The sequence below is a fragment of the Acyrthosiphon pisum genome, chromosome A2, assembly GCF_005508785.2.
Source record: "Acyrthosiphon pisum isolate AL4f chromosome A2, pea_aphid_22Mar2018_4r6ur, whole genome shotgun sequence".
Lineage (NCBI taxonomy): Eukaryota > Metazoa > Arthropoda > Insecta > Hemiptera > Aphididae > Acyrthosiphon > Acyrthosiphon pisum.
Window position 1 is genome coordinate 41724889 of NC_042495.1, and position 18130 is coordinate 41743018.

Here is an 18130-nt window from a genome sequence, read left to right on the forward strand (position 1 = left end):
ATCTGTCTTCCCATATTGAGAAAATGAGAACCATGATTTAAGGTATATCTTAAACCGTATTGGTAAAAAAATCCTAACCTAACTTTATTATAATATGTTCAATGACGCTACTCCACGGTCTTATATACGACAGTATATAAGACCGTGCGCTACCCTATAATAATAAAATTGGATTTTTACAATATAAATTCTCACTGGTCAAACCGAGTAACATTATTATTATTATTATTATTATTATTGTTATATCTTAGTTTCGTTTAATCCATGACCGCACGCCACGGTTCAATGGGGCCGGCGGCGCTTGGTTTTGATAACAAAAGTAAACACTATTTAACCACGGTCCATCCACGATGATGGTGAACATTTATAACGATATTATTCCGTCAGATAGGTATTTCAAATCAGCACTACCAATCAAACATCACCATTCACCTCCTTCCACGGCCTATTCCGATCGATACCTACGACGCGTTCAGAACGTATTCTTATATCGGCCGTTTCGACGACGTGTTCCATTTCCGTTCGCCTCATTTCGCCGCACCGGCGTGGTTGCCCAACGGTCGCGGTTTCGATTCGTGATAACTAGTTGATACCAGATTACAATATAATGCTATGATGTTTTGTCATGGTTGATGCGCAGCGTCAAAGCACCTGTTACTACCTACCTACCACCGTAGTACCACGAGTTTCGACAACTGTTGAATGTTGAATGTTTATACGTTTTGTTTCGTTCTGTCCGTGTGTACTTCGTTTGCGTTTTGCCGTCGATCCCCGCGCAAAATCCACCACTTAAGGATAGCCGAAAGCGTTGTCGTCGGTCGATATAATTAATTTGTCGAATACCGTCAACTTGTCGGAGCCTAAGGGTTAGCACGCGTATTCTTCAACGAGTTCAGAGCCACATCGAATTTTCGTAGACGCATACAATCATTGTTCAGCCACCCCCATTAAGTGAGTATTGATTTTATAATAATAATAAACATAGGTATGTATACTGAATAGTGAATGACATATTTTATAATTATTGGCGTTGAGTATTTTTTCTCATTTAACTTAATTTATTTTGCATGATGAAGACTGTAATTTAATCGTTTACTGACATGGCTTCAAAAAACTCGAGCAACAATGATAATGATGAATGGAAACTTTCGTTGTACGAATTGCAAAGGACTTGTCATGAAGTTATTACAGACGATACAGAAATTGAGGTACCCCTGGAGTCTATTCACAAAGATCTGATGTGCCCGATTTGTCTGGAATTATTGAACAAAACAATGGCAACTAAATGTCTCCACAGGTAGGTGTCAATAGAGTTATGTTATATTTATTATAAATTTGAACAATATGAATTTAGTAATAAAAATGAATCTGTTTTATTTAGATTCTGTTCTGAATGTATTGTGACTGCACTTCGTGCCGGTAATAAAAAATGCCCTACGTGTCGTAAAAGGTTAATATCCAAACGGTGTCTGCGACCCGACCATAATATCGATTTGCTCATATCTAAGCTATTTCCAAATCGTGAAGAATTCAATGAACATCGAAATAAAATTATAGAGAACTTAAATCAGAGTCAAAGTCATGATAATATAGTAAAATCCATGACTGAAGGGTTAAAAATACAAAAACAAAAACGTTCGTACAATACTAAAAATAAACGAAGCGCTGAGCAAACTAAAAGTAGCTCATCAAATATGTTGGCACCATCAACTTCAAGTCAAGTGGATAATAATGTGACAGAGTCGACAGTGCAGACAAATGGAACAAAAAAAAAGAAAATTACAGGACTTGATTCGGCAACTGTAACCTCCAATATCATTGAATGCGATGGGGCGTTTGATGGTGTGTCATCAAGTGATATGGAACTGATATTTAAACCTCATCCTAAGGAAATGCATAATAACAATCAACAAGAAGAGGACTCAATCAAAGCTGATTCACGTTACATAAAAGCACCATATCTCGCTACTGGTATGCCTCTTAAATTAAATTAAATTACATAAAATAAACAAAATATATTTTTACTGTGGTACCTACACTTATAACTTTACAAAGAATTGTTTATAACATCCTTTTAAAGTTACTACTTTTCAGTATTTCATATTTATAAGTTTTAGCCACTATAGTTTTATACACTATATGTCAATACTCTGTCTTATATAAGAGTAATATCTCAGATGGCGGCGATGATGGGTGTAGCACTAGCTAACGCATAAAAAGTTCCCCACTCTTGGTAGTGTAACTTTATTCAAAAAGAACAAAGTAAAATGGATTCTTCTGGACATTAAGAGTAATATGTCACTCCTGTATATATTGTTTATACGACATACCAAATTTTACACTCAGCGGATCATGTTTAGCTTTGTTTGTTTAAAAATTAGAGTGAATTGACCTCTTATACAATTTAAAGGTATGTAAGATTATTATCTAGAGCATCTCATAGGTTTTTTGTTGTATTTTAATTTTAAAGCAAGTTATCAGTATTTTAAGATGTACAAACAATTTTAAATTTAAAAAAGTCATAACTTGCTTTAAAATATTATAAAAAGCCTTTGAGATATCTCTAGATAATAATCTTACCTTTAAATTTTATAAGAGGTCAATTCACTCTACTTTTTAAACTAACAGAGCTAAATGGGATCTTCTGACCTTCAAATATGCTCTGTTGTACATGTGTAAGACGGAGACAACATGTGCAGTACAAGATCCTCTTAAATTGTCCATGTTGGTAATACGGAGATTACACTTGCGGGTATAACTTTCTCTTAACATGGTCAAGCAATTTCTCAGCTGTAGCCTATCATCAGAACTAAAAGTTGATGTAAACCGCATTAAATAGCGAGTGTGGTCTAACCAAATCGAACAAAAATGGCTTATCGCCTGAAGTTACTCTTGTTTGAGATAAAGTTTATGATACCCTTGGAAAACAATAAATTAATGGATTAACAGTTTAAAATGTAAATATTAGGAATCAATCATAAATTGAGCAATTAACCAACAGTTTTAGTTTAAGCATTGATTATAAATACTATAGATTGCTCACTGGCCAGTTTCTCGGTGACATAAATTATTTACTCTGGTAGATGGCAAGACGACGTAACTACTAGAGGTTAAAACATTATCCCAAATTACTAAACACGCTCCCGTGATTTGAACAATCTATAGTATTTATAATCAACGGCTTAGGTTAAATAATACAATATCCCTAATTTCAAAATGTTTATAATTATAAGTGTTAATTTTTTTTTTTTTATTAGTTGCACACATGAGCCGTTATTTAACCATACGGTTAAATTTAGTTCAAGGAAGAGAACTTTTAAGCGATAATGGAGATGTTCTGATGTATATTTCACAAGCTGCTGATCAATATGTTCTTCTCGATAACAATTTAACACTTCAAAATGTTCAAGAGAAATTTTTTAACGCCAAGAAAGAGAAACCGATGGAAATTTTTTACTCTTATAATTAAATTTTTATTTACTTGAGTTGTAAATATAAGAGAGTTTTCTACAAAAATTAAAATCTATTATATCTAGTGTATTTTCAAAAAGAATTTATTGATTGTGGTAAATTCTATCACGTTTACTATTATTCATTTTCAATTGAAAACTGTTCCATTTTTATTTTTCAACTATTTAAAAAATTATATTTTTAATTTATCTCATGTAATCATGAAATTGTTTTTAAATGTTAATTGTTAACATTATAATATTATCATACTAATTGAAACAACATTTACTTTTATTGGGTACAGGCGTCAGGTTTTATTCTTAAAATAAATCTGTAATTAATTTTTTTCTTAAGGTTATATACATTATTATTTTGTTAATACCAATAATTAATTTTACTAAGATATATAATAATTAGTTGAAAGTACTTATCAATATGTACCTATTATGTTTACAATTAATTTTTGTTTGAAATAAAATGATTACATAATAGTTACCTTACTAGGCTAATTTAGTAAATTTGTTATATTTTATTTTGTTTTATATTAATTGAAAAATGTATTAAACAAACTTAATGTATTTCTATAAGTAATTATTTTTGGTACTATATAATATTTTAAATAATCATTGTTTTAAAAATACTTTTATACTTGTATATTACTGTGATAAAAATAATGAATTTTATCTTTATGATGATCAAATTTTATTTTATTTTATTTTTATTTATTTAAAATGTTCTTATTTACTAAACATATAAATAATATGTTATGGATATTACCTTCTCTATTAAATTTTGATCATCATAAATATATTATTTATTGTTCAAACGAGTAACACAAGTAAAGGCATTATATAATATTATAACATTACATTTATTAAGAAATATTCAAATAAATATCAGTTGAAAGAATGTTCATTATTATAATATTTAACTGTTTTACTAACAAGTAACTGTTGTACAACTTTCTATAAATTGTCAAATGAGAAAGATGACAAATTGTATCATTAAGATTAGGTGTCTGTCTTACACGCTCTACCTAAGTATATAACATTATATTTAATCTGTGTACTGGGTTTTTACTGAAGTTTATTTATCTGACGAACATTTCAAATAAAATTCTATTATTTTACTGCCAATTAAGATTATTATTTAATAATATTCTGTTATAGGACTAATTATTAAAGAGGTTTTTTAACGGATAAATTTGTCATGTATTTTTATGCTGGTATTTATATTTTTACCAAGCTTATCTTGGTTAAGCTCTTTTTAAAATGCATTCCTATTGGCTTCTTCATGTTCAGTAAAAATGTATAAATATGATTTTAATATTGTACCAAGTCCTGGCATAGTACCAGTCCATCATTTGTCGTTCGTTAGGCAAACATTAAATTTGATTTTGTATAGTGTTATATCAATTATAAAATCTTATGGAGGTACATTGTCCCTATCTAATTATGTAAAAAAAAATCCTCCTTTTTGCAACCTTTGTACTTATAGTACCTACCCATAGTTGGTTAATTATTACAAAATATTGGTAGTATAGAGATAATTTGTAGGTACCCTAATGAATTATAATTAGTAATAGTCAATAGGTATTATAAATTATAATATGTTAATTAAAATTTAAAATATATTATACCTATATAATGGCTCATGCAGTCATGCAGCAAACAAGCCTGGGCATAAAAGAGTTAAAAAGTTAGAGTTAAGTTAAATTTAACTTTTTAAAATTTAATTTTTAACTTAACTTATTTTAATTCATATAAGCTTAATAAATAATGAGTTACTTTTAATCAAATTCAAGTTAAATTGATTTATTAATAATTAAATAATATATATAATAAAAATAAAAATTATTGATGTTGCATATTACTTATTATTACTTAACCATTTACTAGAATAGGAAATTAAATATATAGTTAAATTAATTTCTTGTTCCATTAACCAGAATTCTTCAATTCAATTAAATAGCATAAATACATATTATAGCAATAGCCATTTAGGTAAGTATATATTATATTATATTGTATATATAAAAATTAAAGATATACTATACCGCGGGCTGCGGCCTACGGGCATATTGTAATAATAATAAATACTTATAACTACTAATGAGTAATATGATATTATCTTATTATAATGATATAGATTGTATTTATTTCAGCATTTTCAATTTTGTATGGTTTTGGTACCTACTACATAATTCTACAAATTCAGTACCTAATAATGTAATTATATGTATAGAAAAGCTATTGGCTATTTCCTGTGTTCAATAATATTTATGATTATTATTATTTTAAACCATATCACCGTATTTATATAGATATTAAAAAAAAAAATAATAACTTAACTTAATAAGTTAATTGAAAATTTTCATACAATTTTTAACTTAACTGAGTAAAAGAAATTATGTTAATTGTTAACTTGCCCAGGCTTTGAAAATAGGTATAAAAAAGAAAACAAATAGGTACCTAACAATTTTTATTAAGATTTGACAAGTACCTATATAGTAATTGTAATACACTAATACGTTAATTTTTCCCCTTTTCTAAAATTGGGATTGGTAAATTCGGTCCCAAATGACACTTACTCGCTAAATCGAGTCCCCGGAAAAAACAGGTACCTAGTAGGTAAATTGAGTCCCGGGGAAATAAAGATTGTAGGTCCCGGCTATTAATTAAAAAAATTTATTAAATTTTTTATTTTTTTAATTAATTTGTATATTTTGTAATATTTTTAATCAATATAAATGAAGTATTTAATAATATAATGTAAAATAATATTATAATAATAATGACATTTATTTTCATTTTTTTAATTAATTTGTATTTGCAATATTTTTAATTAATATAAGTGAAGTATATAATAATAATGGAATTTATTTTTATAGAGTACATAATATATAATATAATAATGATAGTAAAATGTATTTATTTTTTTTTAATTAGAAGCTGGGACCTTCAATCTTTTTTTTTCGTGGGGCCCCTGACCCAACTTACGTAAATTTCACTTTCCCGTCGAGCAAAATACTGAAGTTAAAATCGAAGCACTATTTCTACTATCTACTTATCGTGTACACAGACAAAAAAAAATAAAAATCACTTCATTGTAAAATCAATTTATTCGTCGCTCCGCTCAGAATCTAAAATTAAATGTTTATGCAATAATATGTACCTACTTAACATAAATAATAATTGTATTATATTTATTATTTGTTTATAAATTAACTTAACATGGATTTGATTCAAAGTAACTCGTTATTTATTACGTTTATATTAGTAAAAGTCAGTTAAGTTAAAAATTGTTAAATTAAATTTTAAAAAGTTAAGTAACAAGTGAAAATTAACTAACTTAACTTTAACTTCTTAACTCTTTTATGGCCTTAAAGGGCTCTTATTATTTTGGTTAATGTAAGTATGTAACGAATTATAGGCAATATGTTATAGCCTATAGGGGTGAAGCCATATGTAAAAACAGTTCGGCCCCCATGTAATGAATCCACAAGGAAACAACAAAAAGGTAATTGGTTATAATCTGTATTATATATTTATAGTTAGGTTGGGTAACGGATGTCGGATATGGCATATTATAAAAGAAAAAACATTTAAACGGATAATGCATTTATACATTATTAACTTGTTGGGTTTGTTTTTACTTTTTGATATAAAATATTTCATTATAATTATTCGTACATTAGACAAACGAGACGAAAAATGTCACATTTAGGTAAACGTTTGAGCGTCACACTGACGAGGTTGCAATATAACCTGTATTCTTTGATATAAGTACATAATATGTGCGGATATATTCAAATAATAAAACCTATATTATATAAACATTCGAAAAAAAATTATGTTTTATTAAAAATTTGAACACAACGCGCAGCTGCCTATAAGGTGGCAGCCACATAAACATATAGGTATATACTTATAATATACAGCAGGTAATTATCATTGTCTCTTCTTTTTGATTTTCGACACTTTTGATGCGGGGCGCTTAGAGCCACCAAAGATTTTCTTCAGCAAGTACGCCAAACACTTGAAATTGAGATATGAAACCACAGCCAGCAAGGCCATGGCGGCGGCGATCACGTCCAACATGTAGTATTGAAACCAGTATAATTGGTTGGCAACTGTGCGCAGGTGCGGCGCTCCACCGTGTCGGACGACGAACTCAATCCAAAATATTGCTTTATCCATGATAGAGGTCGGGTTGTCCCGGATTATTGATGACGCCTTCGCGGCCGCCTCCCCGAACCTATATGTAATTTTAGGTATAATCAAATCGTTCATGACGTTGATAATAATATAATAATAAAAGACATATTTGTACCTATGTGGATATGTACGATAGGTATATGATATGTTGTATTATGAATTATGATTTATGTCACAGATGTTGTATACTTGTATAGGGCCGTACTTATTAGGTAGGTATATAGCACGAGCCTGGGCAATTTAATGATGATTTTTAAATTGAGTTAAAATAAGTTGATTCGACACATCTTAATAAGTTGAAAGTTAATAGTTATCTTAATTTTTTTTTTAACTCAGTTAAGTTAATAGTTATAATAGGCATGGTAACTTACAATTAACTTATTAACTTATGTTAAGTTTTTTTCTTTTTTAATACATTATACCTAGCCAGATATATGGTTTAAAATAATAAAAAGTAAATGTTTATGCAATATAGGTAGGTACGTATCATCAATAATAATTTTATTGTATTTATTATTTAATTATTTATAGATTAACGTAACTTGGATGTGTATAAAAGTAACTCGTTATTTGTTAAGTTTATATCAATAAAAATTGTAAGTTTATGCCCGGACTTGTATAGGCGTACACGTTTTCACGGTAGGTACATATATAAATATCCTAGTTCAACGAAATCTGAACTTCAAATACTCATGAAAAATATTCATGTAATAATATTACAATCTTATTACAGTGACTCTTCTAGACATCTTAAAAGTTAAAACTGTACACTAGAGTCTTTAATTTTATTTAACGAAATTGTCTGTAATATCTACACATTGTTTCTGGTGTCATTGAGACTCGCATCATGGAAGTTCCACTGTACATAAACACTACAAATTATACTTATGTGATATTTCAGGCTTCACTTTAGTTTTAAATGTTGTGCATTGTTTATTTATTTATATTAGACTGTTTTTAATTAAATTAATGTATTATTTAGGTAGGTAACTATTATTATTTTTTTACTATTATGAATACTAGATTGTGGTTACAATTTTAGATAATTAAAATGGTGTTTATTCTTCCTGCTTAGGTATTCATTTGGTTTAATTACAACTTAAAAAACGACAAGAGATAAAAATGGCAAAATGTCTTAAATTTGAGATTTGAAATTTTGGAAATAGTCTTTTCAAAATTATATAATAAGAAGACAATTTGTTATAGAGTGCAGAATTGTAGAAATCTTAAAAAATGCCCAAATTCTACCATGTTTTTTAGAGAAAATAATGGCCTAAAACCCTTAAACAATTTATGGTGTACCTACTTTGATGACATTGATCATATAAAAACTATAATATAAGCTTTTGGAATCAGTTTTAACATTTTTAATGCTCATAAGTTATAACATTGAATACCTATCCATTAGAATCTTCAAACTTTTGGCTATTTATTTAAAACTAATGTTTTTAAATAAAATTATAGATGATAAACGTTGTTAATCAAACAATTGCGCAATTTAATTTTTATGAAAAAATAACAAAATAAAAAAATAGTATTAGGTTGGAAACTACAATATTTAGACAAATTTTTTTTTTATTTATTTATAGGTACTTGTCTTTCATTATTATTGTTAGTTATAACATTAAAAGCAATATTAATAAACATGTTTAAAACAAATTTTTCAAAATTAAATTTAACTTATTAATTTGTTTGATGAATATAATATATTACTATTCATAAAGTGTTTTAATAATTGATCTATTAGAATATTATAAACTGTAATTTTTGTAGGAATTTAAAGTACCATTTTGATATATTTTTGGTAAGATTCCTACCGAAAGTTTAAATTAAAATTATTAAAAAATGTATAATATAATTTTTATTTGATTAAATTGTTTTATTTATTGACAGCGAGTTCAATAAAATAAAATAAAATTTGTATTATTATTTATTAATATCATAGTGTTTATTGACCGTACTTTAATAATTGTACTATTAATTAAAATATATATAGAGTAATTTCGTTGTTTTTACATAGTTCTCAATTTAGTGTAACTCGCACCCACCCCCATTGGGTATGCCACTGATTCTGTAATACGGTTTATAGGTTTTATGATGGATGATAATATGGTTGACGGGTAAACACTGAACTTTGGTATTTGATCATAACTCATTATAACGTGTTTCGGACCATTTCAGTCGCGGCCTAATATTTTACAACAGTAGGTGCCCAAACTGGTTTTTCGATCTTCGGCATAATTGGATACCTATTATATAATATAATATATTATAATTATATATAGGTACCAATATAATTAGTAGCAAGAATAAACATCATTGAGATTTAAAATTTTCTATAGCCCACACAACACACTGAAGATCATTATTTATGAGTCATTCCCATTTATATTTCGTCAGATATCTGAAAATGATTAGATTAGATAGACCTATTGCGGGGTAGGTATTGAGCGGTTTGTCTCTGGTGAGTCCCATAATGGGTCTAATGGTATATATACCTGTTATAGGTTACCTTTAGGCAGTGGTGTACTTGAGGGTATATCTACGGCGTATACCCTAGCACCAGTTAACGATTAAGTGCATACCTTATAAAATTACTAGATATACGCAGGTATATACGCGTATACATTCAAAATTGATCAAAGACAAGAATAAAATAAAATATTAATTAGTATTAAAAAAAAATATTTTTATCTTCAACCAATTAGTTGGGTTGTTTGGTGGAAAATTATAATTTGTTTAATGATAATCAACCATCATATCAATATTAATATTTTTTCAATTTCAATCACAGTTATGGAAACTATCAATATGTTATGGACATATGGTTGGGGAATATCGCAAGGTTCCACTCTAAACCCATGAAGTTGAAATAAAAAGTATATGGAAGATTTAACAGAAGACAGAATGTTGTGTTATCACTTAGGTACCTATGGCTATGTAGCCTATGTCAGTTTAGTTTATGATGTAATATCTTAGATATTATATTTTATTATATATTATCAATTGTTTTATAATGATAATTATAATATTAGCAAGTATAATAATATGTAGAGACCGATTTATTGTTATCCCATACACTACAAACAAAACGGAATTATGTAACAAAAACTGAAAAGTAAGTTAAACTCCACCTGATGCACCGATGTAAATATGATTGAAATCTTGGGAGGGCTAGATATTTTACCGATTAACACGCATAAGCGGGGAAATACCTCATCATAAGCTAAGTAAGTTTAGTTTAAGTACGAACATTTTTTTTTCGATGGTGGTAGCCCCCAAAAGCACCCCCTCCATATACGGTTAAGTGCTGAGCGTATACCTACTCTATTAAAAATACTCTACATCACTGCCTTTTGGTATCTAATATAAATAATAGTAATAAACGAGTAATGAGCATCCTCACCCAGGGTCTCGCAAGAGCTGTTGGAGTTTTGATCCGAAATTCTCCGCCGTAAGTTCGAAGAAGGGCACGTACAAAGCGAATCCTCTACTCTGGGCTTCAATGGAATTGTGAGCCTGGTCACCGAATACCGGTATGGACAGCATTGGCACGCCGTGGTATACGGCCTCGATTAGGCTGAGTATGCCCCCGTGTGTGATGAATAGACGGCAGTTTGGATGGCCTAGAAAAATGTGTCTTAATATATTAATGTTTCAATATTATATCTATACGTAATACGTATCGATGGGTGTAGCAAATTTTCACCAAAATAAAGATAGGTATGTATAATTTACACAATCAGAGGTAAATATTAAAAAGGTGGGTACCTAAGTGAATGTCACTCTCTGCTGGACAGTAAATTATTATAAGTGGGTCACTGTAAAATGGATGGTATTACATTTTAATTCAATGATATATTATCATTGTATAAGAAAAACGATTCTGAGCGAAGACTGTCAGTCAGCCTATGATATCACTAAGTGTCCAAGTATATTTGATGATATTATTGTGAACAAAGTAATTTATATAATATAACCTATTTGGCTATTTACGTGGAACCTTGTTTTAAATGTTCAATCCTTAGCTATAAAAGTTGAACATTTTATACATTAATAAATACATAATTAATACATAAATGCTTATAAAAAAAAATTGTGCCTTTGTATTTTTAATATTTTTCCACTGCTAATGTAACAATATAGTAGGAGCCTTTTATTAAATGTTAACGCTTTTTTACCTAACAAATAATTTTTTATAGACAATTGTTGTAAAAAAACCAAAAAAATTAAAAACCTACAATGCCCGTTAACAGCTCAAACAGAGTCAAAATATTTCCAAAATTTGGTTGAGTATATAAAATGAGAATATAAAAATTTAGTCAAAAATGCATGTATCTACGGTCATTTGTTTTAATGTTACACCAAAAACCAAAATCGATTTTGTGTAAAAATTCCCGTTTTTCCTTAATTTATTTTTGTTTTTCACGGCGCTTTTGAAAATTACTGAGAATTTTAAATATAGAACATAATAAAATAACAAATATTGTTTTTATCGATCATGTATAACATTGCGGTTTAATATAACGCTCAATAATAATATGTTTGATGTGATCCAAAATGAATACGTAGTTATACAATAACCTCACCATACAAATAAATAACAATCCTAATGTGAACTAATCTTAATTTATGTTCTGAAGAGTACCACCCAACCACATTATTTTATGTTACCTACTCGGGAACTATATAGATTAATGTTTTGAAGTATTTGCACGCATACCCAATATGTCATTTTGTGGGAACCATTTCTTGACCATGACGTTTTTCGGCAAGTTGGGCAGCTGATCATCTTCCCATTTCCATAAAACCGTTTGTTTCAGCTTAGCCAGTTCTGATAAAAGGAGCGATACTGTTTCTTGAGGCATTTTAGATGACTTAACCACCGAACCCAAACTGAAGTAAATCACTCCATGTTCAGCTGAGTCCAAAATGGTTTTTAGATCCTGGAAAATATAATTATGAAAAATTGCAAAGTACCTGTAATTGAGTATGTAGGGCATAAACTATAATATTATACCTATTATGAATTATTGGTTCAGTACTGCAGTCTAGCTATTGAGCGCATGAAATATTTATATTTTTACTATATCAAAAAATATGTATTTTCAATTTGTTTATTTTTGATTTTCTAATATTATTATCATTATTTATTGAAATATTTGTTTTGTTTTAATATACAATTCAAACTATGAAAATAGGTATACTCAAATTATAGTATTTAAATTCATATAAATTATTGGAGTAGGTACGTAATTGTTTACACAGGATTACCCATTTTTTGGTTATGGTAAATTAAATTTGACCAAAAAATAAGTGGGTGAATTTCCAATATAGATTAAGGGGTCCCCATTGTTCATAATTTTGCGTGTAAACAATAAGTGTCATGACTCATATTATGAATTTTAATTATAATCCATTAACACGTGATGATTAAATTCACATGAGATATAGTGTCCTCAGATTTTTATTGTATCAAAATATTTATCTTTTATTTTCATTATATATAGGTACATACTACATTCCATGATGAGAAATGGCAAGAGTGAATAAAAAATAAGGTTTCATAGGTAATATAAGATATGAGTCAAGTTCTTGTTTTCAAACCAGATCTATTCCGTGACCCCTATCCCCACCAACCACCACAATACAAAAAAACAGTTTAAGAGATCCCTTTGGTCACGTTGGCCATATTTCGACGGCACTCAAATATATATATCTATTAAATTTTGAATCTATAGAAAATAAAATAGTTGTAAATCATAGACATAATACCTACCTATTTTGTAATAGGAAAAAATGTTTATAAGGAGTTATAAAATCTAAAACGAAATACTTATAACCAGAACGATAACAAACTTAGTGTATGGAAGTTAAAATTTCATTTAGAAATTTGCAAAATTTGTATGTTATTTCCAAATTTCATGTAGGTAGGGAGGTACTGTCGAAATCGATGAACCTTATATAGGTAGACGGAATTTAATATTGATGAAATCGCGATCGTACCTAATATTAGTGTGGTACATTAAATTGATTTTTTAAACAACATTTTGGCTCGTGAAATTAAATTTTTAAACAACATTTTGCGAAGATGAACTAAAAAAGTCCGCCTGAAGCCCCCCTGATATAGGTTGGTTTAATTTAATTTAAGTACGTACCGTTGGCAGCGGCCCGGCTGGTTTCATGTGCATACCGGCCACCTGCACGTAGCTTGGCACGTAAGGCGCGGCCGGCCCGATCATTGGGTGGCTGTTGACCAACGTAAGAGACACGTTCCGGAGCATCGTCTCGAGGTCGGGCCGGCCCTCGTGGCCTGCGTACGCAAAGTGCTCGTCCATGATGGCCCGCTGCATGGGCATATACAGCAGTCGGTTAACCCACGTGTTGAACAAGGTGGCCACGGCGTTCTGGGCGCGCTGCGCGAATGTCATCGGTGCCACGAAATCGGACGCGAAGTCGGCTATGTAAGCGGGCCCGTACGGGTTGCCGTGCCACTGCGACACTCTAGGGTTGGCGGCGAACGGAAGCAGCTGCACCACCGGCACTCCGTACTTGTGGCCGAGCGTCACGAAACACTCGTGGAAGAAGTTCTCGACCACCACCACGTCAAACGCAGACCGGTCGCCGAGCACGAAGTCCCTTACCGACTTCTTGTCCACCGCAGTCTTAGTAATCATCGGGCCCAGCCACAACGTGTACATGTACAGCGGAAGTCTGTTCATCAGCGAGTTCCTGTCGAGGAAGTTCACAGCTGTAACATATGATGACATAAAGGTCCACGGTGGTTATAATTTATACTATAACAGTCATTCCAATCATATTATTGATAAATATTAAAAATAACAACATATTCGATTATTAGTATTATTAGTAACAATCAAACCAAACTCTTAAAAATATTAAAAAATTAACTATACGTAAGTACCTAAGTTAAAATATTAACATTTTATCTAGTTAATAGCACCTTTAAATTAAATGAAAATCCAGTGGTAGTTATTTAACTATTTAGGTCTTTCAAATTATTCGTTTTTAAAAAACAACAAACTAAGAAAACCGATTTTCTAAAAAACTGGATTTGCGGTAAAATTCTTATTTTACCCAATTATTAAGAAAAGTACTGGGAATATTCAATTTTTGACCCTCCAAAGTACCAATCGGCAATCAGATTCACATTCATAAGATATAAGTTGGCATTGAAGTATTTTTTCTGTTTCAGTAGGTTATGACTTATTAAGGGATAGGATGTTAATAACTTTTGAATTTGTTTTTTCTTCATACAATGCTAACTAAGCTACAATAGTTTGTTTCATGTTTCATTGATTAAGAATATAATATTTAATATGTTTTTGGTTATATCATCTCAATTCGTAGCTTTTATACTATAGGTACCTATAGGCAAAGGTGGGCATTAACTAGTTAGTTTATTTTCTAATCAACTTATTAACTTAACTAGTTTAATTTACAGTTGAAATAACTTAGCTTTTCTTAGTTGATTTTAAAAAAATCCATCAAGTTAAAAACATTTTGAAATTTTTCGTTTATACGTAAATATTACTACCACACATGAAGGTCTTGTACTCATCTTCACGCATTATGGCATTCAATTGCTATACGATATAAAAAAATATATTTGTTAAATTATTTATTTGAGTTAACATTTAAACTGAGTACAGTTTAATTAATAAATTATAGTAAAGTAAAAGGGTATACAGTGTACATTACGATAAAAGTTCAATAAAATTGTTTTTTATAATTTATAAATTAGAAACTAGAAAGTCACATTCACTTTTTATGTAATTCACATACTAATTAAAAAAATTTTTTTTTTTTTTTTTTTTATATTTGTTCATTGTAACGACCTCAAGGTCTTTGACAATGCTTATCACAGGTGGGTAGTAGGGAGATCATGTGATCTATTTATCTATGTATATATCACTATATGCATGATACTACCCCCCTTCTCCAAGAGGAGACATGTGCGGTCTTCACTCCCAGTGGAGTGGGACCTAGTTGGAAACCGGATGACGCAATCGGACGACAGCACGGGAAAATGGTGACTGCGTAGAATCACACACATTTTTTTTGCACTTTGCTATGAATCGAACCGATGACTGTGTGAGTCGTAATCAACTGCGTGACCACTGCGCCACTCCGGCCCCAATTAAAAAAATAGATAAACTTTTTTAAACTGAGTTAATTTAATATTTTTTTCTATTAACTTTTAACTTATCGAGTTAAATTTATGATTTGTTAACTGTTAACTTTTAACTTATCGATCTTGTGTCCTCTTAACTTAACTTGAGTTAATTAATTTCATTAACTTGCCCACCTTTGCTTATAGATATGTAATATTAACACATATTATAATATGACTATTGGAGTATTTCTGTATAATAGTTAATAATATATCATGCATAGAGTTACCTATAGCTGAGGACTATCAGTGGCGGTTTTAACTCAAAAATTTGAAAATGTCATTATGTGTAATAAATATTATAATATACTCTAAAAGTTTCAAATATCCACGAATAATATTTTTAAATTACTAAAAAATAACTAAAATCGTATTCTTGGGTTTAATATGTAATTTCGTCCAAATTTTAATTTAAAATGTCTGTACAAATAAGTGTGCTTATATAATTTTTAAATTGTTAATGAAAATTAGAAAATTAGAAAATTAGAAATATTTATGAAAATCTTTGTTTTAAATTTTCAATACTTGAACATTTTATAATTTTTAATTACAATGGTTGATAATTTTCGAGATTTTGTCAAAATTCGAACTTTAAATGCTTATAAAAGAAAATTATGGATATATGTTTTTAAACTGCTATTGTGACAATATATCAGGAGCCTTGTATTAAATTTTTACGCTTTTTGACCCAACAAACAAAATTTAATTGACATTTAGGGGAAAAAACTGGGAAAATCAAAATTTTCTAAATGTGTGAAAATATTTTGAAAAATAATCATGTATAGGACATTCATAAAAAAATTGTATATCGACAATAGTTAAATAAACTAATGAAACTCGAAATTTTCATATGCCTACAAATAGCTCAACACGAATCAAAATAATTTAAAAATTCTATGGTTATATAAACATTAAGTGAAAAATATGTAATGTAAGTTATGTAATACGGTTATTTGTGTTAAAGTTACACACGAATTCCTGTCATTATAAAAAAAATTGCAATCACTTTTGAACCCCAAGTATCTAGATTCGTTTTCCTACTAGAAAAGATTCTGTTGAAGAAAACTAAAGTATTTTACTGTCCAAAAAGGTAATTACGGACAAAAATCAAAAAAAAAAATTTGGTTCTTGGTGGAAAATATTATAAAAAAATTTTGTGGAGGTCACCAACAAGTGCACTGAAGCAATTCATGGACTGGATGTACGGCGGGATGCTAGAATACTTTTTTTACCTCGGAAATCCATCGACAACTACTAGAGTCGGGATGGAAATCAGTCACACGACAGACCTCCGAAGATATTGTGGTCGACTGGTCGTATATATATAAGACATTCGGTCCGGTACCGTCACACAGTAGAGCGCCAATCACCTTTCCTATGTATAGTGATCGTTGGACTAAGGACATGGGGGAAACGCTAGATCATATCCTGTCCGTGAACTTGACTGTCGTAGTATTATCATAGAACAATATAGAAGCGAAACTCGATCAACTGATTGGGGTCTTGGTTACCTATCTGAAGTCTGAACCTACGAAAAACATGAAAACGGTTCCACGCACCAACATGATGTTAGACCCATGGTTACCAATATTATGAAAACGTTTCCAAGACAATGGCGGGATACGTTACGCGGGGTCAGCTTGTTTACCATTACATATTTCACGTATGCCACGACCCCCTGGAACCGTGTTCAAGGCCACAATCACCCGAATCGGCCAGTTCACGGAGTTTACCCCTGGTATTATTACTAGTTTGGCACATTTCCTGTATCGTAAATCGTATTACGTAGGATTATGTATAATATCAATAAGTTGTTTAGATGTGACCATATAAATAACGGGGAATGGTAAGCTCCTACAACCGTAGGTAATCTTCTACATAGACATAGGTACTGTTATTCCAGTGTTCGGAATGTTCACTAATAAAACGAACTCGTTTACGTTCTTTTAATAAACAAACGTGTTAATTGGGTCGTTCATTTAATTTTTTTTTTTATGAATCGTTAGCCTGCAGTCAATATAAAAATTAAAAACCCATAAACATTTACGACTCAACCATAAATAAAAATATAATTTAGACTTTAGACTTTAGAGAATAGAGCATATACAATCCCCAAAAAAAACATAACCGTGAAAAAATTCCAAGTTCCAAACTCCCTACCAAAAAAGTTGACCTATCAAAGTAGTGAAATCTACATCGTGGCCAAGTCTGCTATTTTTTAATTCATAACCTCACTGCACTCCTACATTAAAGAGCAACACTCCTCTTT

General features: G+C 29.9%; 2 protein-coding genes across 2 annotated transcripts in view; one reads left to right on the plus strand and one right to left on the minus strand.

Annotated features, from left to right (window-relative positions):
* Positions 1-288: 288 nt before the first annotated feature.
* LOC100163270 (E3 ubiquitin-protein ligase RING2-like) lies at positions 289-3658 on the plus strand. The gene is made up of 4 exons (XM_016807317.2): positions 289-951; positions 1077-1297; positions 1382-1971; positions 3258-3658. Exons 2-4 carry the CDS (start codon positions 1101-1103, stop codon positions 3467-3469), a joined length of 999 nt encoding a protein of 332 aa, XP_016662806.1. The 5' UTR covers positions 289-951; positions 1077-1100; the 3' UTR covers positions 3470-3658.
* A 3619-nt stretch (positions 3659-7277) lies between these two features.
* The window catches only part of LOC100161224 (UDP-glucuronosyltransferase 2A1), a 23882-nt gene continuing 13029 nt past the window's right edge, over positions 7278-18130 (minus strand). The window contains exons 3-6 of the mRNA XM_001945807.5: positions 13826-14418; positions 12391-12613; positions 11074-11293; positions 7278-7707 (exon numbers count right to left, since the gene is read on the minus strand). Coding sequence (XP_001945842.2) covers positions 7401-7707; positions 11074-11293; positions 12391-12613; positions 13826-14418 — 1343 coding nt within the window. The 3' untranslated portion in view covers positions 7278-7400. The remainder of the gene's footprint in view (positions 7708-11073; positions 11294-12390; positions 12614-13825; positions 14419-18130) is intronic.

Excerpts from the sequence above, each read along its gene's own strand:
- LOC100163270 (XM_016807317.2), top strand. The coding sequence starts at position 1,101 with ATGGCTTCAAAAAACTCGAGCAACAATGATAATGATGAATGGAAACTT. Across the intron at positions 1,298-1,381 it reads GCAACTAAATGTCTCCACAG|ATTCTGTTCTGAATGTATTG; the intron begins GTAGGTGTCAAT and ends TGTTTTATTTAG. Across the intron at positions 1,972-3,257 it reads AGCACCATATCTCGCTACTG|TTGCACACATGAGCCGTTAT; the intron begins GTATGCCTCTTA and ends TTTTTTTATTAG.